Source organism: Galleria mellonella, unplaced genomic scaffold (genome assembly GCF_026898425.1).
Source record: "Galleria mellonella isolate WM207_F2 unplaced genomic scaffold, CSIRO_AGI_GalMel_v1 utg83, whole genome shotgun sequence".
NCBI classification, from domain to species: domain Eukaryota; kingdom Metazoa; phylum Arthropoda; class Insecta; order Lepidoptera; family Pyralidae; genus Galleria; species Galleria mellonella.
In genome coordinates, this window is record NW_026442162.1 from 1,760,544 (window position 1) to 1,786,102 (window position 25,559).

The following is a 25,559-nucleotide window of genomic DNA, read 5'->3' on the forward strand; positions in this document are numbered from 1 at the left end:
TCTAATTATTTTGTAATGATTCATGATTATCTTTCCAGTCTGATATTATTTGGGGTAGTATTATTTTTGCAGATAACTTACTACTTAATGTAGTAGAGTTCTGTTTGATTCATCTGTATGGGCGGGTACCACTTGGATCCAGTAATCAAAAAGTATTTTTATTATAATCGCAAACAGCAAAGTGTACTTTATTATGTTTGGATGAAAAGGACCAGAAAGTCGGTGTATTGATAAAAGTAAATATGTGGACTGCCATAGCAAAAATACGATATACTTGTGAACATTATCTGCCATCGTAACATAAGTCGATATTGTCTATAGGCGATTCTTATTATGTATGATCCCAGTTGTCAGTGGCACAGATAATATCAGCCGTTAAATATATACTTACTGCTGTATATAGGTCTCTACCTATTGGAGGGTTTTGGTAGTAACCGCCAAGTTTAGCAACCCAGTAAGTTTTTGGTGACGTTTTAAGAAGGACGCTACTGCCCATACTTCAATCATTAAATAATATAATACTATTTATCTATTTAGGTTTATCAACAATAGTCACAGAGATATTTTGGTAAGGTGATATAGGTATATTTTTTTTATGGGTGTAAATGATATGGTAACCCCGCCTGCGCTAACGGATACGCTGGCGGAGCACCAGTGAAGGGTGATAGATGAGAATGAAAACAGGCCAGTTAGCTCATCATGATGAATTCATCAGGAATTACCCATGATAGTTTCCAGGGAGAATCGCGAGGAGGTCGACCTGGTTGGATATATTGCTAGCAATGGGATTCTCAGTCTCCATTACTAACAATTCCTTTCCCCCTCTATAGGTATATTAGAAACACTGCATAAATAATTATTGTTAGATACCACATATATAAAAGAAAAAAAATATCACATTACCTAGGCAGTAGAAAGAATAAATTTTAATAACTTTGAGAATAAATTCATATCTTTTTATAAAACATAAACAAACTCACTATCATCTTTATATATTCATTTATATACATATGATAAAAGTTAGACTGCAAGTACTGCTAAGTAGATGCAAGCGTCATTGTTTATTCTGATGTACAGGAGGATTGAGACATCTCGTGTGTATTAAAATACCTAATAATTGTTAAATTAAGGTTTAATTCATACAAATTAGGATGCACATGAAATTACCTGAAGTGAAAAGATGCTGCTTTTGTTTGCCGCTGAGAAAAGGAATTATAATATTTGGATGTATAAATATCGTAAGTTCTTAAAAGCAGCATATCATATTACTAGTAAATAAGAAATATTTAAATAGGTAAGTATACCTATTCGTATATTGAGGAGTGTACTAATTGCACATGTAGTATGTATAATTGTCCTAGATTGTTACTATTTTTAGGTACTTTATTTGCTTATTAACTGATTTTTACACTGTTCTACTACCTGTGAGTATTATGGATGAAATAATAGTAACTGTATTGGTATATGTTAGCGAACTGTATGTAAGGGATAATAGGCGAGAATAAACGAAGTCAGTTGGCACATCGTAATGAAGTTATTAACAATTAGGTAACCACGAGGACTTTTATGGAAGTCCGTAGGGAGTTCAACTTAATAAGGTCCGTTGTCAGTAATATTGATAATTACTTCAAAGTGGAATAACAATGTTTATTTTTTCTACTACATTTTCAGCTTCTAACACTGTTCGCGACAGCCTGTCTGTTTGTTACAACTGAACTACGGAAGTCTACTATAACTAATGGCTCATCTTTAGAGGTGGTGACTTCAACGGTACTCTTTAGTATCTTAGGAATGGCTGTGATACTGAACATATTGCTGCTTGTAGCTGGATGTCAGGTAATTTTCACGTCATTAATGCTGTGATGGTCCCCCCCTTATGTGAACCCCTTATATAATAACTACCCTCTAAACTAAGCTACACATGGAAAACCTACAAAGCCTAAGAAAAGCCTACGAAGGCTTTACCTAATGAAATCTATGAAAATCTAATGAAAACCTACCCTAAAGAATGGCCTAACACCCTCAATATAACCCATACCTATATTGTCTTATACACCCCAAACATCCTATGGATCATATAAATCCTTACAATAAACACTTAATATTGAACAGATCTTATAGTAGAACACTTGATCATTTGGCCAGATAAATAAATGTGTGATCGTCTAGTAATGTAGGAACCGTTGTGTGTGTAATAACCAAAAGGTTCTTTAATTGGTATATGATAGGAGTTAAATAATAAAGATAATTGATAAAGCTTTAAGGATTAAGAATAATTAATGAATTATACTCATTATTCGTGCAACTAGGAAGTTGTTAATTTAATATTAAATTACAGAATAATTGTAATAAAAAAATGGGGGAGCGGTCGGGCCCCTCACACGCCCGGACCAGTGGAAGACTTTCCAACTATCTATAACTCTTCCTCCTGAAAGGTAGGGAAGGGTATTACTATTTATTAATGCACTCTGATGGTAATAAGGGCATGAGTATTCTCAGTTCCAAACCAAACATAAGTACATTTACTTCAACATTACAGTGGCTCCACCAGCCCCACGATGCTTCCAGTATAAATTGGTGTTTGCCAGAGGCAAAAGGATCGGAACTGAAATCCCAGGATCACTCTGACACGAGAGCTTACTCATGGGCGATGACCCTTTCAGTCCTATATGGCGACATAGAGATCACCCACTAACAGTACGAAACTGTTTCCCAGCGTCACCCTGTTACGAGCTTACTCAATGGGGGTTTCCCTTCGGCTCCACAAGAGATCAGACCAAGAAGCGAGATCACCCAGACACCAGAACTTACTTTGTTGGGACATAACCCTTCGGCCCTATAATGTGACATTAGAGATCACCTGTGAAGACAGTCCGATAGAGATGAAGATTTGTGTGATAGGGGATACCTTCCACACCCTGGAATTGGCCAAGCCATATAATGTTGATAATTGCTATATCATAACATAGCATTGTCAATTTAATATTATTCACTCAATACCAAGAATACTCAAGGTTCAAGTTAAATCTGTTGATTAGGCCGGAGCCTAAGAATGAGTAGTCCAACCCATAGGTCGAGAGCTACTAAAAGTAATGAGTGCTATTGAATGAACTATAAGTCCAGTCAATTATATATAATATTATTGTTGATTAACCACATTGTGAATTAACCAATTATTTATTCAGAGAGATATATCTAAAGGAACTATAAGTCCTTTAAAAGACACTGATTAATCACAAGTTAACAACGTCTCGTGAAATAACCAGTTGGGTTTTCTATAAGTTTGAGGACACTAAGTCCAACAAGCTATTATTGAGTTGAGAGTAATAGAGATCTTTTGTAATATTTGTAGAGGTTTGATTACTCACATTGTGAAATAATCAGATTAAATAATTATGTAGCTTTATAGAGAGGACTATAAGTCCTAATTGGTTGTTGTCATAAGTACTGATAAATTACACATTAAAGTGCCAGGTCAATTATTATATATAGGTATATATAGAAGGACAATAAGTCCTATTTGTGTATGTTGTAGTAGTAGAGGCAATATATTGCATAATTATAATGTGAAAAATATAGATTAAATATATATTTGTATAGAAAGGACAGTAAGTCCCATACAATTATTGTAGCTGTACTATAGTTATACTATATCTACTTCCTTTTAGTGTCTTAGTAAACCTATTTACTAAGAGGATTTCTCAGATAAACAAGTGTTTTAGTGTTTAAATCATTATGATTAAATCCCTAAGAAATTAGGTCTTTAAATAATTATCATATCATTTAAGTAAAATTTCTCATATAAATAATTCCAATATTTCCCCTACAGTTATTATAAAATAACAGAAAATTATATAAATTTTCTATAGACTTAGATATAGAATCATAACGTGTATAATCTCCTTTTGTTTGACATCTGTCACATTAATGACGTATTGAATGACGTATTGATGTATTGAATTGAATTTTGAAAAAGCGCGGGAAACGTTTAAAAAAGCGGGAGTGTTTTTTGATCTTCTTTAAATTAATTTTATTTTTAATTATATAAGGATTAGTTTTATTTATATATTGTGTATTAGATTGTATATATAATTGTATATTTTGTAGTAATAGTGTTTGTTGCTGTAAATATTGGTAAGTAAATTACCTATATTAATTAGACATTATGGATCCACCTATAGACCCTGGGGGGACAACCCCCAGGTGTCTGCAAATATAACTATCCCATTTAATAATAGTTTTGATATATTGGGTGAATCTAGTATGGACACAGATGGTTCTAGCGTTGCAAGTTCTAAACGTAAGCGAGTACGTGGCGAACGTCGCATTTGCAAACATTGCAATAAAAAACGAAGGAGGCACACCAAAGGTCTCGAATCTAAAATTAAAGATAGTGATTGTCAATGTATTGAGGATGAGAATCAAACTCTAGTATCAATACCAGTTGTAAATAATACCGAGTCTGTTAAACCTGCTTCTCCACCCAGTACTTTAAGCAGAACTTTGTACAATGCCGAGGATGTAGCTCCTTATGTCGTTCATGTACAAAAAAATGAAACACATCCTAATGATAACACTACATTACATCCTATTGCATTTGGTCGCTTTTTACACACTAATAAGATAAATAATATAGTGAATGGTAGCCTCAAAAGAATAGGAAGAAACCGTTTATCGCTTTCTTTCTCAAATTTTGAAAATGCAAATGCATTTTTAAATAATAGTCACTTAGAAACACATAATTTTAAGGCATTTATACCTTCTTTCCATGTAACCCGTATGGGAATTGTGAGGGGTATTCCTAAAGATTGGACAGAAGAGGAAGTAATCCAAAATATATCAGTACCTATAGGTTGTGGGAGAATTCTAAAAACCAGAAGAATTAAGAAAAAGACCATTAATGAAGGACAACCAAGTTTTATTAATACTGAAACCATTGTTATTACTTTTGATGGACAAATATTACCAAAAAGAGTATTTATGTTTTACACATCATTAACTGTAGATTTGTACATTTACCCCACTATCCAATGCTATAACTGCTGTAGGTTCGGACATGTCAAGATGCAGTGTCGTTCAAATCCTCGGTGTTATAAATGCAGGCAAAATCATACAGGTGATAAATGTGAAGTAGATGAGGAAAATGTTTCTTGTATCTTGTGTAATGGTTCTCATTCAGCAATTAGTAAGAAATGTCCTGAATATGCACGTCAGAAAGCCATTAAAGAAACAATGGCCCACAGTTGTGTTTCTTATGCTGAAGCATCAAAATTTCATCCTCCCACTTCTAAACTATATTCAGATGTATTAACATCATCATCTCCGTCCAATAAATCTCATTTTCAATCTTCTTTCCTCAAAGAGAAATCATCATTACCACATATTCAATCATCACATAAAAAAACAGTTACACTTAAACCACGCTCTCCTCAAAAAGCACAACAAGGATATGATCGTTCTGCCCATGAAGCCATAGTTAAGGAATATAATATTCCTGCTCCCTCTAATGGTTGTGCATTATCATCAAATAATATTGACAATAATCAATCCATATTTGATATTATTCTCATGCTTATTAAAGTGTTATCGCAATCGAAGATGATACAAACAACTTTACCACCGTCCAACGATGCCATTTACAATGTATTTTCTCAATTATTAACTTCTCACAATGGATTACAAAGTCCTAATAATTCAGTGGAACTGTCGTAGCATAACAAACAAGAAATCAGACTTATTTTATTTGATTAATAAATATAATCCTTTTATAATAGCTCTCCAAGAGACTTGGTTAAAGCCAGGATATCCTTTTAGGATTTCAGGCTTTACAAGTCTCCGTGATGATAGAGCTGACGGATATGGCGGTGTTGCCATATTGGTCAAAAACTCCCTTCCTTTTTCTTCTTTTTCGCTTCCTGTATATAGCGGCATTAATGCAGCTGCTATAATTATAAATGGTATCTGTTTTGTTACTTTATATATTCCTGATCCTACATGCCAAATATATTCACAACTAGAACAATTATTTTCAATTTTACCTAAACCTTTTCTCGTAATGGGCGATTTTAATGCTCAACACCAATCGTGGGGCAGTTCTACTTCTAATTTTTATGGTGGAAAACTCCTGACGATAATTGACACTTACAACTTATGTATTATTAACTCAGATGTACCAACACGTAGAACTGCACCGAATGAAGGGTTTAGTGCTCCTGACATTTCAATATGTTCTTCTGATTTAGCTTCTTCACTGTCGTGGTATCCTCATTCCTCTACTTTCGGAAGCGATCACTTTCCCCTCATTCTTTCTTTTCCAATTTCCATTCCCTCAAGTCGAAAGAGTGGTCCTCGGCTTAAATATAATTTATCAAATGTAGACTGGAATATTTACAAACAATATTTAGATAATAAAATATCGGAGTTACCTATTGTTTACCATGGAAATGAACATCAATGTTGTAATGACTTGATGATAAATATGAAGGAGGTTGCTGATTTATTATTTCCTGTTAAAAATAGTGCTTCAGGGAAAATTCCCTCGCCACCTTGGTGGGACAAAGATTGTACGGAAGCAATTAAAAATCGTAAAGAGGCTGAAAAAAATTATAATAATTACATGACACCAGAAAATTTTGAAATTTACACCGCAGTTTCACGTTCTACTCGAAAACTACTGAAAAAAAAGAAATTAGAAGGCTGGAGAAGATTTTGTTCTTCTATCTGTCCAGAAGTTAATTCATCAGTCGTTTGGAATAATATTAAAAGATTCAGATCTGCCTTCAGTGATCATACATCACGTTCTGCACTCGATTTAACTTTAGCGAATAAATTTTTAGATCGCCTTGCTCCTAGTTATGTGCCGGAATGCCTTTACAATATTTCTCTATCCGTCTCTGACGAATTATCCGAACTTGAGTCTCCTTTTACTCTTGTAGAACTTAAAGGTGTTCTAGCTTGTATTAAAGACTCTGCACCGGGAGAAGACGGTATACCGTATTCCTTTTTTAAAAATGCTAGCGATGCGACATTAATTTACTTTTTAAATATAATTAATTCCATAATTATTTCGGGAAATATACCTACTTCATGGAAGTCTCAGATTATTATACCATTTCTAAAGCCTCATAAACCACCTTCTGAACCATCTTCATACCGTCCTGTTGCACTTTCCTCTGTCTTACTAAAGCTAGCTGAACATTTAGTGAAGAACCGTCTAGAATGGTTTTTAGAAAGTAATAACTTACTATCCCCGAACCAGTTTGGTTTTAGGAAAGGTAAGAGCACCTTAGATAATGTGAGCGTTCTTATTTCAGATATTCATATAGCTTTCTCACAAAATTTGTCAATCCTCTCAGCCTTTTTAGATATAAATTCTGCCTATGATAATGTAATAATTTCTATTTTAAAAACTAAATTACAAGCTTTAAATGTACCGGTAATGCTTTCTAATTTCATTATTAATATTTTATCAGAAAGAACAATACATATGGATCTAGATGAAGATACCAAATTATCTAGAACAGTATGGAAAGGCCTTCCACAAGGATCTGTTCTCAGTCCAATCTTATTTAACATATACACATACGATCTAGAATTATTCCTTGATAAATCCGTCAAAATTTTACAATATGCTGATGATCTTTTATTATATTTTATTGCGAAGTCCATAGAATCTGCTTCTGCCAAATTATCTGATTCATTAGATTTGTTAAAAACGTGGTTAGATGCAAATGGTCTTAATCTTTCTGTAACCAAGAGTAGTGTAGTTTTGTTTTCAAGAATGAGATCACCGCAACAAATTAAGGTGCTTTATGATAACTCATACATTCCTATAAAGACTGAAATTAAATTTTTAGGTATCGTGCTAGATAATAAATTAACAGGTCTGTCCCACTGTAATTATATTTCTACGAAATGTGAGCGTAACCTCAACATTCTTAGGTGCCTTGCTGGAGTTTGGTGGGGAGCACATCCCGTTTCACTAAAACTTGCTTATAATGGTCTTATAAGGAGTGTCATTGATTATGGAACTTTTTTGTTAGCTCCAGGAAGTTCATTTGCTTTTAAGAAATTGGATTTAATTCAATCAAAGGCCTTGAGGATTATCTCTGGAGCAATGAAATCAAGTCCAATCAATGCTTTACAGCTCGAAGTCGGTGATCCACCTTTGGTTTTAAGAAGACAATATCTATCTGATCGCTTCTTTTTTCGTTGTTTACAATTATCTGATCATCCGCTTATTCAAAAGTTATCTCAACTACATATCTTTATTTCGTCTTCATCTTATTGGAAACATAAAAAACCTCCATGTTTAATACAAAGTTATGAAAAATATAAATCCATAGAATCTCCCACTTTTACATCGTCCTGTTTTCCCATTTATAAATGCTCATATCAATCTTTAGTTTTATCTCCTAATATTAAATATGATTTTGGGTTATTAAAAAATGATTCAGAATTGAATGCCAAATTTATGTTTATAACTGACATTGAATGGAATGAATGGCACTACATCTTTACTGATGCATCAAAACCAGACAATAGCGGTTGTGTAGGTGTGGGTGTGTTTCATTCACAATTTAATATCGTTCAAAAAATTAAACTTCCACCGGAGTCTTCAGTTTTTACCGGGGAATGTTATGGTATTTTAAAAGCTGTAGAATATATACTTTTAATGAAATTACATAAGGCAATAGTTTTCACTGACTCTATGAGCTCTTTGCAAGCTCTAGCCAAATATCCGTTTAAATCAAAACCAGTTTATCCCATTATTTGTGACATAAGACAAAGTCTTTATCTTTGCATGTTGAGAGGTTATTCCGTTTCTTTTGCCTGGTTACCAGGACACAGTGGTATTAGCGGCAATGACAAAGCTGACCTTATTGCAAGAGAGGCTGTAACTTGTGGTGATATGTATCCGTATCATAATTACTGTAGTGACCTAGCTTGTCTCCCAAAAATATATTTAAGGTATGCCTGGAAGGAATATTGGGAAAAAACAAGTACAATAAAAGGAAGATTTTATCGCCTTATACAACCCGATATTCCTTTCAAACCATGGTTTTGTAAATTAAAGCTTGGAAAGACCGCAACAACTATTATAACTCGTATGCGTCTAGGTCACGTATGCACACCTTCTCATTTATACAAGCTTGGTATTGTACAAAGTTCGTCGTGTAATTGCGGTGCTGAAGTGGCGGACTTGAATCATATATTCTTCTCATGTTCTAAATTTGACCACACCTCCCTTTTTAATCATCTCCGATCCATCCGTGTTCCATTCCCAACTTCTATTCTTACTCTACTTTCTTCCAATGATCCTATTATCTATAAAATACTATCTTCATATATATATGATAACAATATTAAGATTTAGTTATATTACATGAATACATTTATAGTTGCATCAATTGCTTTTCCTATATATTTATAAGTATATTCTCATATGTACAAGTATATGTTTCATATCCTATAAATATCCTAGACCTAATCCTTATCCTTTCTAAATTCGTTTGTGTTAGGTATTTTTATTACTATTATCGTTTCCCCGTTTTGTTCTTGGCAAAATACCCTAATATCGGGGTGAACGCCACAAAAAAAAAAAAAAAAAAAAAAAAAAAAAAAAAAAAAAAAAAAAAAAAAAAAAAAAAAAAAAAAAAAAAAAAAAAAAATTGAATTTTGATTATCTATCACAACTGTCAACGTAACAAATACTAGCCAGTTTGTTTATTTGTATTTGTTTAATATAATTAAATATAAAATCATCATATATCAACCGTAATATACAACTAAATTATCAGTGACATAAATAATCATGGTTTACACCAGAAATAATTAATAGTATCCAGTAATGCTGCAGTTTTATATTCATATCAGTAGCCAAGCTTACTTTCAAATTCAAGAATGAACAGAAGATTAGAAGTTTAACATTCTTATTGCAATTGTACTTGCAATAATATATACATACAGTACTAATTATCAAGAACATTCCTCAAATATATGTGTGGTGAAGATTTCCCAATATGCTATCTATTTGATTCCTAACCTCTAATGTAAATTTATTAAAGAAGTGAATAATTAGTGTCAGTGTTTGCTTTATTAATATTTAAAGCAATTGTCCTAACTTGATATTAATAGGATCATATCTCTTTGGATACAGTCCGACATAAACATATAACTCAATAATTAAATTTATAAAATACTAATATTATATTTTACTACTTGTATATATCCATACTATTCCCATAAAATATTCAAAACATGTATATTAAATATAAATCCAGTAAATATTCACTAATATTAACCCTGTCTGAACTTGTCTAGTCAATATAACATGAACAAACAACACACATACAAACCTTATCGCCAGGACAACTTCCTTTCTAAATATGAGTAAAATACACAACTCATACTTGTCATTTAGTACTAATTTTATACTGTACCTCATACCTAGTTAAGAATAACTATAGTCAGAGAATCTTTTAGTACTTTTATTACCATGAGGAAATAAATCCACACCTATAATATCAGCATAATTAAATATTATTAGTTATCAGTAATACACACAGAATTGTTATTATCAGCTTGCTTACTACAACAAAATCAATATTAAAGTTTATAATAAATCAAGACAAAATATCTATTTAACCAATACAGGCTTGTTTACCATAAACACCCCACAGTCACATGAATTTATCTAGTAACACAATTAATAATGTATTAAAAGTATTACATTCACATAATATCACTTGCAACAGTTAAGCTGTCTCTTTGTACATCTGGTGTAAAACAAATCCCCACATGTAGTCATGGATAATCAAATATAGACTAAGAATCATTAATCTGGTCGACCGAGTAATGGTATAAAAACACTTCACCATGAAGCGTTAAGTATGAACAGATATTCCAAACCAACACTGTAATAGTGTAATAAATACAAATATTTCATCATCATCATCGTCTCAACCATCACCAACCCACGACTGAACACAGGCAATTTCCACCGACTGACACAAGGAACGGCCCCACAATACACATAAAACAGTCACTCCAAACAATGGAGGTAGCCCACACCGCATTTGCATTTACAGAGTCGTCACTCAATAACCCCTCTCTCTCATCAATGGTTGTTTCCCCAGCAATGAGACTAGACCATAGTCACTTTAGTCTATTATCCTCAATAAATAAATACTTTATAATAACTAGATATGAAACTAGTTAATATTATAATAGGTTAATAGCTGATTTAATAAATATTTTCCAAAACTGAACAATTAGAACATTGAATCAAATTGATGAAGTTCTATCAAACGACCATATAATTGGATTTTTTATATGAGTAGAATAACGTAAGTACGTAAATTATATTGATGTAAACTTTGTTCAAATGTGATTGCATTTAACGATATACGCATTACCTAAAGGTATATGGACTCGACTAAATACGTATTTTAATAGTTGTTGGGAAAAATATTAAGTATAGACTTTGCCTGTGATCACAGTCAAAAATCTAACTACGTAGTAATAAATGGAACAAGCTCACCGGATTCTCCAGTCTTCTATTGATTAATTTCACACACTTAATCGATAGTGATACACTAAGATCTCAAACCCCTTCATCGATCCAGTCCCTCCTAGATCTATATCCCAGTTATTTTTTTATTTTATTGCGCAATCCCTAAAACACGACTCCCCGCCATTTGCCGTCCATTTCTTTTTCTTTTTTCTTTTTTCTGCGCAATTCCTAAAAAGCGACTCCCGCGCGCCCGCCGATCTGCCGGCTCCTTTTTCTTTTTTTTTCTATTCTTTCTCTAATAACGTCATAGATTATGTCACCGAAGGGTAGATATTTCAATAATCAGATTTAGCCTATTATTCGAACTGAACTTTTCTTTAAATTCAATTTAATTATATGTTAACGTATTTTGGTATTTTATATTAAATTGATTATCGAATTTATAAAACTTTAAAGGCTCTCATAAACCTTATTAAACTGTGTTGTATGTATCTTTTTTACACCTGATGATAAAAAGGTAAACTATAATTTGGTTATATATAAAATATAATATATTTTTGTTTAATTTATTTAATTTTCTTGTGACATCCACTACACTTTGGAAACACATCAAAGGAGTTTCCCTTCTGTGTCAATATTTCATATATGGTAACGTCTTCTCTGTATACTATTGTGAACCTTGACTTTAAAGTTTGTTTATATTAAATAGTTCAGCTTTCGCAGCGGTCACCCATAGGAACCCCTGTTTCTTTTCTATGTACTTATGGTATTAAACCTATTGTACTATAGGCGAACCGTCACAATGCAAGAGCATAAATATAACATTTTTATCAAAAATACAACTTATAACACATCATTGTATACAATTACATTATAATAAACAGTCAAAGTGATTTCTTTTTATTCATTGTTCATATGGGAATTATTACTTCGATTGAAATAATTTAAAAAGTTTGGTGAAATGCATATTATTTCTTAGCAATAGAAATTTAAAATTAGTGTGTATTCGTATATTAGTAATAGATTAGATACGTGGTAATATGAATATTTTTTTTTTATTTCTAGAAAGACGCAACAATGTTCAGATTGTACAATTTTTATGGCATAGCCAGTGTGCTAGCTACGCTGATACCAACGTTCATCTTGCTATCGAGGCTACAAACTTTGGAGGCCTGCGTTACATTCTCCGCCATTGGTAAATTAATCATAATAGTGTAATACTAAAAATATTAACGTGAGTTATTTATTACCTGCTAAATGAACAAAATTTGTAGGCTTCACCCTCAAAGGAATAAAAATCGTGGCACCCGTGGTTCTATATATAGTCCCTTGTGATATGTCTATAGAAATGTACGCATAACTTTGTTGAAATTGTTTGAAAAACAAAATGTGACATATTGTTTTTAACCACAATTTATTAATTCACCTAGTAACATAACCTCACCATTTTCGACTTCGAAGTTTTCATCTTTTATTATGATTTAATAACTTGTTTCTAAGATTTAGTCTTTTCAACTCGTGGAATGTCGAAAATAGTTTTTTGAGATTTTAATTATTTAATTCTGGTCTACCCTAATTTAGATGTGTAAATGTTAACTGTCATTATTACTGTTCACTATATTTTTGTTAGATTTCAAGTGAAGAAATGTAATCTCCAGTAAGTTATTTCTTTCTTGTACCATTGTTTATAGTATCTTGTTAAAATAATAAATGCAAAACTTTGTAACGATGGATGGATGTTTATGATTATTTCACGCAAAAACTATTAAACTTATAGAAAATAAACCAAACTCACTTCCATATACCATATATTTTATATACCATTTTTATACCATTTTACCAGAGGGAGACTTTGTACAAAAGTCGATTGCTTGGGTACCTCTGTTCCATTCGTGTTTCAACCGTGAAGCAGTTGTGTTTGCATGGCTGTGTTTCGGTTTGAAGGGTGGGATATGGCGTGAATTTACTGGGTACAGAGGAATAACACCTGAGTCCTCAGGAATGGCAACGCATGGGGGGTATCATGAGCGAAACAGTATACTCTGTTATGTCCATGGTACTGCTCATGTCTATAGGCGACGGCTACCACTTTCCATCAGGTGGGCCGTCAGCTTGTTTGCCATTCTAAGTTGCATAAAAAAAAATATGTAAATATTTATAAATATAGTTATCAAGTCTATTTAAATAATAATATATTCTACTTGCCTAGTTAAATTTGAAGGTATCCGAGAACTTTCAAATAGATTCATGTTCAAAAAAAGAGTCTAAGAACTCATTATAACAATAGTAGCTAATCATTATTTTTTATATATTATATAATATTGCTATTTTCTTTACCTATTCCAATAATAAAGTACCGCGTTCTTGATTTTCTGTTCGTCCCAAAAGTTGACTGGTAGAGAATGCTACTAGCATTAAATCCGCCTTTTGTACCTTATTTTATTTTGGTCATAAAGTTATTTTAATAAATAAATAAATAAATCTAAATAATCTATAAAAACAAAATATTATACGGACGAATAACATACTGAATATTTGTTTTTACATATTTAGTGATGCAATGCTACGTCATCGTATTAGTGAGAAGTGAAATTCTGAAGTTGGAGAAACAAACCAAGAACGACCTTGAGTCAGCGTCACCTGACGTCGTCGATGTTCCTGACAGAGATACTTTATTATGAGTTATTTATAAATAAATATTATAAAAATATTTTATTCTTTTTATTAGAAATCAAACGGTTACCATTTTACATCAGGTCGGCTGCCAAATTGTTGTTGCATATAAAATCTCTCTCAATATTCACCAACATTTTCTATTGCTATGAATTTAATTTTTGCAATGATGATCTGTTGATGATATTTCAATTATAATAAAAAAAATATTAGATGTATATTTAATTACATAGAAATTGCAACAAATTATGAATATCTATATTGTTAACAACTTAATCCTCTGGAATGGCACGAACGCATGAGGGATTCCATGCACATCGTAATGTTTTATGTGATATCAATAGTACTGTTCGTGTATGTAATGTAGATGACCGTGTCATCCCGGCATAGACTAGGCCACCTCTTCTTTTCCCGTGGGTGTCGGTAAAAGGTGGCTAAGGGAAGGTCGAGGATGGGCAGCAGCGTCCCTCTTCAAACATCTTTAAAGTCTAACTGCGGTTGCCAATCCGCCTACCAAGCATGGCAATTACTGGCAAAATTCCCCAAGGGGGAGGCTCATGTTCAGCAGTGGATAGTTAAAGGCGGATATGAGTGGTAGTTTTCATATCTATAGCCGACGTTTACCACTTTCGTTTGGGTGAACCTAATCGCTAAACAAGCAAATGCTTGTTTGCTATTTTATGTCGCATAAAAAAAAAAACCATTACTTATACATATTAATATAATAATTATTATTATTACAGCCGTTAACCTTCCCCATAAAGGGAATTTTTCCAGTAGTTGACACGCTGGGCAGGCGAGTTGGCAACCACAGTTAAGCTTTTAGAGATGTTTTAAGAGAGACGCTGCTGTCCATCCTTTGCTCTCTTTTAGTTGCCGCTTACGACACTCACGGGAAAGGAAGGGGCAGCTCATTCTATGTCGGACATATACGGCGTCATTGTCATGACAGGACTGAAGTGATTGGCGTCTTCGTCTTACAGCCTGCGCAGTCTTTTCGGGTACTCTTATATTATCACTATTATTGTCTAGGCTTCGATAGTGTATTTAAATATAATGAACGTTGCCCATTATTGCATCGGTATAAAGTGACACAAAGAAGGTTTTTAAGTAATTCGTACAGATATCTTTGATTTCTGTAACGCTTGTGTTTCATTGCTTCAACACATGTGATGCCATTATATTATTTACTCCGATTACCTGTTACTAGTCCTTTTGTCGTGATAATTTTCGTTCCGTATGTTTCATAATTGGAGCTTATTTTGATCAATGTCCACAATACGCTACTTTGTAAAAGCAGTCTTTTGAGCAGCATGTCTTTAAATGCATCTGATCACGCCCAATTCTGGTAATGGCTCTGAATTGTTAAGATGAACGAAATATTTTCATATTTTCACGTGCGGGAACACAGGTGGATGCCCCCCAGATACGTGGTCGTGACTTACTCAGACCGGGCCATTGTTAGGGATATTCATACCAATATTATGAAATTGGTGTGCATATGACAGGCAAAAGTAGTGGTTACTTTAATGGTAACATCTCTTGTAATTGGCGAATTTAATATTGGGCTACTATATTCGATATTTGGCAATGGTATCTATATGATGTGATAAGCTATGCATAATACCATTTGACACATTTTAATGGGATGGTAACCCCGCTTGCGCTAACGGTAGGTATAAACTGGCGAGGCACCAGTGAGGGATGATAGGTGAGAATGAAAAGCCAGGCCAGTTAGCCCATTGTGATGAATTGGTCTGGAATTCAGCACAATGTTTTTTTTTATACAACTTAGAATGGAAAACAAGCTGACGGCCCACCTGATGGAAAGTGGTAACCGTCGCCTATAGACATGAGCAGTACCGTGGACATAACAGAGTATACTGTTTCGCCCATGATACCCCCCATGTGTTGCCATTCCTGAGGACTCGGATATTATTTCTCTGTACCCTGTAAATTCACGCCATCCTTCAAACCGAAACACAGCCATGCAAACACAATTGCTTCACGGTAGAAACACGAATGGGACAGAGGTACCCAAGCAATCGACTTTTGTACAAATCTCCCTCTGGTAAAATGTTTTTCTATGGGGGATCACGAGGAGGTCCAGGAGAACTTAAGGTTAGGTTATACTTGTATATTGATATGTTGTTAATTTGGCGGATACTACTCTCTTACCCGAGTAGAGAAGGTGCAGCGCATACCGATAGTGCAGGCGAGATTACTAATAATGGATATTACATACTAAAAAAATGTACTAAAGGTGTACAATTGGTTTTAATCATTATTATTTTGGAGAGAAAAATTGGAATGTAAAAAAATTTGGAATTGTAATGTAATGTAAATGAAATTGGAATGTAGAAAAATTGGAATGGAAAAAAGAAAGAAAAATTGAGGTATATGGCTCTATCTGTTGATACATCTTATTTTACTAATGATTGGTAGTTTTTACAATATCAATAATGATAATTAATATGAGTTGTCAAAACTGTATATTAAGAATTACGTGGTAGGTGAGGATTTCAAAACAGCATTTGCCTTGTTTTTTTCTATGTAAAATATAAATATATATTTATTTCACTCACAAAATAACAACATAACAAAACTTATTTATTTATAGGATTACCAACATAAGATACAACTAAACATTTTAGTACAATACACTGGAAGATTAGATCTTACTGTTCTTACATTTATAGGCAACCCGGCATGCCTTGTGTTTGATAAACATTAACTTACAGCTATATACGTTACAATTTAAAACAATCTTTGTGAGAGACTGGTGTGGGTACTAGGTTAACCCGTTTTACAGATCACCAGGCTCCCAAACTCAAGGACATCTATTTTACTTGATTTGTAAAGGTAAGAGTATACAAGTATATAAATGAAATTAGAAAAAAATTATAAGCTACGTGTATGTACTAGTATGGGTGAGAGGGTAAGTGAAAAGTGAGCGAGTGCATGTGAGTGCATGAATGCGCACGTTTGTGTGTGTGTGTGTGAATGTCTATGAATTAACTAAGCGTGCATGTAATTGTCTTATAGAAGGAGGATTATTTTTATTTATGTATAAAGCTAGTTCTTTTACCAGGGACTTCGCCCACGTGACTGTGGTATGTTCACTAATCGGAATAAAAAGTAACCTTCTCCATCCCGTAGAGTACATATATACCAAATTTCATAGTGATCGGTTAAGCCGTTAAGACGCTATAAAGTAACAAACAAACAAACCCACTTTCACATTTATAATATGAATAAGGATTTGATGATTATTTCTTGAACCTTTACTTCCTAAACTTCAACTTCTTTAGGAAACGAAACCTTAGATTGTAGTGTCAGCGCACTCTCGGATTAAAGAAGAATATATTCTATTTTCAGTATTTACTCGATTCTACATGTAGAAAGTAAAGTAAGATATATTCCTGTCTACGTATAAGTATAAAACAAAATCACTTACAGACGATGCTGTGGATTTTAGTGCGTTCTGTGTTTAGTAATATGTTGGACTAGTGACAAAATTATATATGTATAGGTAACGGAATATAAACAAAAAATGTCAACTTTTTGGGATCTACTGAGATCTGTCGTAATTAAGAATTTATCTTCGCATAAAAATATGTTAATATAATTAATGTAAATATAGCAACGTACTAATTATATAATAAAACCTTATGGTAAATTACATACTAGTACATCCAATTCAACCTAGTCTTGGTATATTCTCGTAAAAGGGTTATTACAGTAATTTGCTGTGTTTTACGATAAATATTATGTTGGTATCGACATTTAAACGCCAGTTGGTACTCGAATGAGAAAAGCCTGAAAACCGCAAACTCGATGGGCGGTTACGTCTTTGAGTATCCCGTCCCTACTGTGAAGGATGTTAGCTGACACAATTTAAGTAATTAAGCCAAACGTTATCAACTACTTAATCTTTATTAATTTTATTAATGTAAAAGTTTTTTTTTACCAGTTGTTATGAAATTAGGCATATAAATACACTTAGGTACGTATTTGGGTTACTTTTTTATCGATTAATCAATACATTCTGGGATCTATGTATCATGAAAGGAAATTCCGAATTTTCGGACTTAGTTTCGTGATTTCGTTCATACAGAAATCGGTTCAGTAAATGGAGTTTAATATGTTGTTCGTCATAAATTCTATCAAAAAAGTCCAAAGGAACGATATTTTAACATTTTAAATAATTTTAAACAATATATATTGTACAATTTTAACAATAAATTGTGTTCCGTTCGGCCCCGAAATTTCGGAAAACATTTGATGGTAGAGCCTCTGGTCTCGCGGACGAATTTACGGACACTTCGAGTATTAACTCAAGTATCCGATACATTTAATTTTTTTATGCATTAATTTTATTCAAACACCTATAATTAAGTGTTAAAATAGAGTAGGTAGTAATTATTTTAATATTTAATGTAAAATTATGTAGAATATTACTAATTCTTATATTCGTATATTCACCGACCTGGATAAAAATTTGCCTATGTCCATTGCATTTCCCATATAATACGTGTTATCATAGTGGATTGTTAAGCTTCTTACTAGTAACAATCATACAAACGTATTTTCAAATTTATAATATTTGTAAAGATAATTATGGTTTTGATGTATTTATTTCAGTACAAAATATGATAAAGTAATAACATCGTTTAAGTTGTTTAAAGTTTGTCGAATAATGCATTGAATTATTTAGTAATTCTAGATAGGCAAACCACAAATAAAAATATGTCGCAGTTAGAGAGGAGCAGTTAAAAACCAGGAAAAGTCTTCATAGAGAAAAACAATGAAAAGATTTTAAAAAATATTTAACAAATGACAAAAGCTAAAATTAATTATTATAATGATCACTTAGTTATATAATGACCACCATTACGCAGTGATATTACTACTTATAGAACAATGTTCACTTCACAGGTAAAATAGCGCTGCTGAAATTTTTAGGGTTTCGTATCAAAAAGTAAAAGGAAATGTTCAAAGTCCGTCTGTAACAGTTCCATAATATTCCATATCAATCATCAATCTCCGACTGCCATTTTGCTCACGCACGTTTTGCGACATGTATTTCACCTCTTTGTCGATGGAAAGTTGTTAAACTTCTGGTAGTAATAGTGGTGGTTAATCTTTGAATGTAAGGGTAGCAGAATTAAACAAAATTATTCTAATAAAATAACCAGTGCTATAAACTTCCGCAAGTGCTATCTTGTTTAGTAGAATAGTTATATTTCAGCAAGTACTTAATACTAAATAAATTAGTTAATAGCTAAGTGGTTTAAATATTATTGACTTAACGCTATTGCAGAAGAAAAAAATATAATGTTTCTAAAAGAGGTTTGTTGTTTCAAAATATGTTTCTAAATGTTCCTTACTAGTTGAAGTGAGATTGTTCACCATAGAAAAGAATTATTGTGTGGGAAGTATCTCTATTAGAAGAGGAAGGCTTTCGTTTGCCATTCGTGTTTCAACCGTAAAGCAGTTGTTTGCATGACTGTGTTTCGGTTTGAAGGGTGGGATATGGCGTGAATTTACTGGGTGCAGAGGAATAACATCTGAGTCCTCAGGAATGGCAACGCATGGGGGGTATCATGGGCGAAACAGTATACTCTGTTATGTCCATGGTACTGCTCATGTCTATAGGCGACGGTTACCACTTTCCATCAGGTGGGCTATCAGCTTGTTTGCCATTTTAAGTTGTATAAAAAATCAATATAATAAATGTAATAAAATATATTAATTTGTAATAAATATTAATAAAAATATATTACCAAATGTGCGGAACCTACAGTGTCTAAAGCAAACTCGCACTTGGCTGGTTTTATTTAAAAATAGTGAGCATTAAAAATGGCACCAAGGAGTCCTGTAAAGTGAAATGCTCTTATTAGCTGGGAGGGGCGTCGAGTACTGAGCCTAATGGTTGCTATTCACAGCTGAATAGAGACGTGAAATTGCCAACAATTACATACTCCCGCAATGATAACCAGCTGATGTTATAGCTTCTGCAAATTCAGTTGTAATAGGATTTCTTACTAAATAAATAAAAAAAAAAATTATTCAAGTAAACTTAACTATAAGCATTTTTTAAATAGCTATTTTTTATTAATCTACTGCCCAATTTGGAATGTAAATTCAGGTAAAAAAATAATAAGAAACTCAACTGTTTCTTCTAGAGATGCCTGTTGGTATATTTACTAACTTAGAATGGTAAACTACCGGTATGTCTCAATGAAAGTGGCAACCGTCATCTATAGATATGAACAGTGTCACTGATATCACTGAATAGCGTTGCATAATTTAATTTAATAGAAAGGAAGTATTTTAGTAATTTATATTATCTCAAATATAATGTTGTTCACAACACATAAATGTACTAACGACGTAATCTTTTATTTGCTTTGCTATCTATGTAAAACTTCAATAACTCATTTTATAAGCTGTTGATTACCTAAATAAATAAATAAATGCCTGGGGTCGCGTGATTTCTTCATACATTTCCTATACACCTATTCAAATTTAGTCACTATTAAAATAAAATATGAGACATCGTTTCTTAAAGAATAAGAGATTTTCTATGAAAAGATATGTTATTTCATTATTGTTATTAACATGTAAATAAAAATAAGTGAAAGAGTAAATATTATAATTCCTCAAAATTTCATATTCCATTCCAATATATTAAATACAAAGGCAATACATTTCGACAATTCGGAAATCTACAATACACAATCAGATAGTGCGGGAGGCGGGGTGACGTCACAACATGGCGGCAGGTAGGCAACGGAGATAGGATCCGGTCATCCTGCCCATTTCCGGTCTTCACGCGGCCGTGACGCTTCCGGGCACGCGTCGACGACGTTGCCACCAACGATTTAGAGATACTGGAATGAAAAGAAAATAAGTGATTATTTGTAAAATTACTACTAATACATGGAGGGTTGCGGTACCGTGTATATTCTCTTAGGTCCGAGTACGGTTAAATAATTTCATATGTTGTTAGCTGTATTCCGCGGCTTCGTTCATATTAATCGGTACAAGTATCCTATGTACTAACATGGTAACAGAAATGTTATATGATAAAAGTTACATACTATATACTATATGAACGATTGTTTAAAATCTTACATTAATATCTGAGATAAACAGGGAAACTTTTATCGTCATACGTAGGTATATAAAAATAATAAAATCAGGATTTGGAATGTATAAATTAACTGATAGACAATTGAAGAAATTTAAGGGATTTTTTTACCTTTTTGATATAGAACCTTAAAATATTGCTATGCAAATTTTAATAAGGCAGATTTATTCCACTAAAATAGATATTTAAATTTATATTACGTATATATTATCTTGTTACATATATGATTAAAAAGCAAGTGGTAAGTACAGTACCTTTTGATCATATTCGGACTTATCATTTTACTTAATAAACAAGTGATATAAGCAGAAAACGTTACTTTCATATCTACAGTATTTAACTATAGATTAATATTCATACTTTTTTATACAAACACAATGCCACTTCCACACCTAGTTTACAAACTCTGCGTCCCGTCACCCGTCGTCTGTAAGATGAGTTTTGTGAAATGAATTCGTTCATAGCTACAATTGGATCGGACGGTCTATACTTGGTGGTTATCTTGTGCTCACGCGATTTTGAAATAGGTTCGGGTGACCAAGCGTTTACTGTTGGCAGAACTCATGTGTGACGTTTTTAGAAGATCTACGAATTTGTATATTTTTTTATTTATGCAACTTAGAATGGCAAACAAGCTGACGGTCCGCCTAATGGAAAGTGGTAACCGTCGCCTATAGACACGAGCAGCACCATGGACATAACAGAGTATGCTGTTTCGCCCATAATACCCCCTATGCGTTACCATTCCTGAGCTCTCAGGTGTTATTTCTCTATGCTATGTAAACTGCCATATCCCACCCTTCAAATCGAAACACAGCCATGCAAACACAACTGCTGCACGGTAGGAACACGAATGGGACAGAGGTGCCCAAGCAAACGATATTTGTACAAAGTCTCCCTCTGGTAAATAATAATAAGTATATAATGATAAAATAAGTATATGCAATAAAAGTATTATTTAGGGATATAGCAAAACTCTAGATCCCCAAATAATACGTTTAGTATCTAGTAGATCTAGAAGTATTAAGTCTATAAAAATTAATAATAAATAATATGAGATAAAGTAAAAAAGTGTAACTAAAATAAATTCTAAGTTCTAAAATAATCAAATCAAAAAATTATGCACCTCCTTGTATTTGCGACAAACTGAACTGCTCGGATAAAGTAAAAAAGTGAAACTAAAATAAATTCTAAGTTCTAAAATAATCAAATCAAAAAATTATGCACCTCCTTTTATTTGCGACAAACTGAATACTTAGTGTAACTCGTTGGCATCTGTACTAGTTTCATGAAATGAATTCGTTTGTGACTGCAGTAGAAAATGCTCTTTGTTATCTTGGCTTCATTCGAGTCAGTAAGAATAAAAGTTGTAATTTTTGTTTTAATACTTCGGTTCATGACACTACAAGAGTTCATGATTTGATAAAAGTCCAGTTTTATCAAATCATGAACGTGAGAATGAGATTAAATATTATATATAGTATACAATAGAGATGCTATAGTCAGTGCTTAGACAATTTTCACTAAGATGTAGCTTATACATGGTGTCAAATCAAAATTGTTTAGCGGTATGTAAAACTAAGAATATACCCATACAGAAAAAATTTTTCGTAGAGATATTTCTTGAATTAAAAATTCAAAGACAAATAATTATAAACATTAACATAAACAGACGGTGCCGCGTTAGTGTGGAAAATTATATTTTTTTTGTCGTTTTATGACACATGTTTAATTGGAGAAAAATTTCAGTTTTACTAATAGAACTCCAACGAATTCTAATCTATATACAGATATTTTTACATCTTTAACCGATATTTAACTTGTTGTTTATACATAACAGGTCATATTAAGAACATGCCGAAGAGCACCTATACCATGACTCGTAAGTGCCACGAGTCGCCCGTTGGGCTGAGGTCTCTGCGCATAGTATTGACAGGTGCCTCGAAGAACACCTGACAGCGGTCATGCCCATATGTCGGCCCACAGCCCACATCGTAAGCACGCAATCTACGCCCAATACAACATCTATACCATTAATTATTATACTATCCATTAACTTTTGCCTACAGCTAGATATAAATGCTTTGAATTAAAAAGAGTAATGTATTCGAGACATTTAATATGTGTTGACTATAACGCTTCTCGTAAAATTTGTGCTTGTGACTCTCTGTATTGAAATAATACTTTTAGTTAAATATTAAGCAGTTGTTACGTGTAATTAAAGTCCTGTTTCGTTCGACGCCCTCTTAATAAGACTCCCCTTTGTGTAAAAAGTCGCGACATGTGCGAAGTGCTATTAAAGTTACTCTATAGTTTTAAGTGGTGTCCAAGGACGTTTTCTTTTGCAAATTATTACAAATTGTGGTAGAAATTAATCACGAACACACTAATACAATTTCTATATAATTGACTGAACATGGAAATTGGTGTGAGCCGTTTTTTTTAATAGATGTTAATGGAATGGTAACCCTTGCCTGTGCTAATGGTATACGCCGGCAGAGCACCAGTGAGGGATGATAGGTGAGAATGAAAAAGTCAGTTAGCCTATCATGATGAATACATGTGGAATTCAGAACGATGGTTTCCAAAGGGGACCATGTGGAGGCCGACCTAACAGGGTATATTGCTAGCAATGGGGCTGGTAGTCTGCATTCCTAACAAACCCTTCTCCCTGTTTGAGCCCGTTTATGCGTCAAGAGGTAACAAAGAAACAAATTAACAATCTTACATTTACATTTATAATATGAGTAAAGATGATATTTGAGGGCGCAATAAACAAATATGATTTAACGAATAAATATCTCAGTGAATATAAGAACGTAAGAGACTATGGTATACTTCAGAACTACTCATATTTTTTGTAAACATTGTGTATTGGCCAAAGAATAGTTATTTTTTTCATCTAAATTAAATTCAAATTTAAATCATTTTTATTTAAATAAACTTGTGTACAAGCATTTTTAAATCGTAATTTTTTATGAATACTGGGTTCGGAAAGTTGTTATATGCTGAGAAGAACCTGCAAGAAGCTTAGCAACCTGCAATAAAATCTATATGTTTCTAGGTTTCAGTTCTATACGTAGATTGATGGCCCACATAATTGGATGTGGTAACCATTGTTAATAGAGGTCTATTAAGGATGATTTTACCATTCAGGTAATTGGTAATAGTCATTATCTATAGACTCAACCTTTCGACTGCTTATAAAATGTTTTTAGTATGTAAATATTTAAAGAGAAGAACGAGGAGTTGCTTGTTTAGTTTACTGTCTAATACCATTCTATTTCCATGTAGATTAATTTCCTGATCACAGAACAAAATCTATTAATAACGAGAAACAAGGGTCGATTTTTTATTCGCTAAAAATTTACGATACTTTTTAACAAATATAAAATAAATAGCAGGCGTGTTGCGGACAGCCGTAACGAAATATAAGTAATATTTTGTTTTTACCTTATTTTTGGACGTGATGTAACTTACAAAAGGGTGACGATGCTATTTCGTCGACTGAGACAAAACGCTCGAGAGTGAAACGAATTTGGTATCTTTTTGACTGATTGCTGGGATTGGTACCTACGACTATTGTTCAATACGTACCCTACATAAATTATTAATGTGTGAAGAACGTGGAATTATTTGTTGTTATGAGGCAGGAGATACGTAGTAGATAGGACAATTTTCCTACTTGTATTATATAATAACATATAATTAAAACACATAAGTTTCTTCAATGTTTATCATAAACAAGACTAGATCATCATCATCATCACATCAACCGTTAACTGTCCACTGCTGAACTTAGGGTTTCCTTTGGAGGATTTTGCGACTAGCTGCCAGGCATGGCAGGCGGATTGGTACCCCACAGTTAGACTTTGTGGATATTTTAAGAGGTACGCTACTGCCCATCCTTTGATTATTAAATTCTCTTAATTCTTTTTTCGACACCCATGAGAAAGGAAGAGGTGACCCATTCTATGCCTGTTTCGCACGCCAAAAGACTATATCATGTTAATTAATTTATGATTTTTATAGGAATTAATTACTAGTATTATAAACCATACTATTTAAAAATTTCTACCTATAAAAAGACAACTTCTATCGAAGTTGTCTTTTTATAAATATCTTATGTACTCGTATTAATAACAGGATATTAATTTTACTAAATATTAACATCTTTTTGACACTTTTATCTACATGTACATATATTACAAAACC

The 25,559-nt window shown here is 32.9% G+C and overlaps 1 protein-coding gene and 1 long non-coding RNA gene across 6 annotated transcripts in view; one reads left to right on the forward strand and one right to left on the reverse strand.

Annotated features, from left to right (window-relative positions):
* The first annotated feature begins 1,024 nt into the window (after positions 1 to 1,024).
* LOC113512718 (uncharacterized) lies at positions 1,025 to 14,225 on the forward strand. The gene is made up of 4 exons (XM_026896634.3): positions 1,025 to 1,238; positions 1,672 to 1,836; positions 12,581 to 12,710; positions 14,069 to 14,225. The coding sequence occupies exons 1-4, from the start codon at positions 1,152 to 1,154 to the stop codon at positions 14,194 to 14,196; spliced, it is 510 nt and encodes a 169-aa protein (XP_026752435.2). The 5' UTR covers positions 1,025 to 1,151; the 3' UTR covers positions 14,197 to 14,225.
* Positions 14,226 to 20,801: 6,576 nt separating this feature from the next.
* LOC128202251 (uncharacterized) overlaps positions 20,802 to 25,559 on the reverse strand; it is a 413,441-nt gene continuing 408,683 nt past the window's right edge. For all 5 annotated transcript variants that reach the window (XR_008253673.1, XR_008253676.1, XR_008253677.1 and 2 more), the window contains one exon: positions 20,802 to 21,084. This is a non-coding gene — a long non-coding RNA (uncharacterized LOC128202251). The remainder of the gene's footprint in view (positions 21,085 to 25,559) is intronic.

What these genes read in the sequence shown, in the direction of transcription:
- LOC113512718 (XM_026896634.3), top strand. Translation starts at nt 1,152, where the DNA reads ATGCACATGAAATTACCTGAAGTGAAAAGATGCTGCTTTTGTTTGCCG. An exon ending in TATTTGGATGTATAAATATC is followed by an intron (nt 1,239 to 1,671) that starts GTAAGTTCTTAA and finishes CTACATTTTCAG; the next exon opens with CTTCTAACACTGTTCGCGAC. An exon ending in CGTTACATTCTCCGCCATTG is followed by an intron (nt 12,711 to 14,068) that starts GTAAATTAATCA and finishes TTACATATTTAG; the next exon opens with TGATGCAATGCTACGTCATC.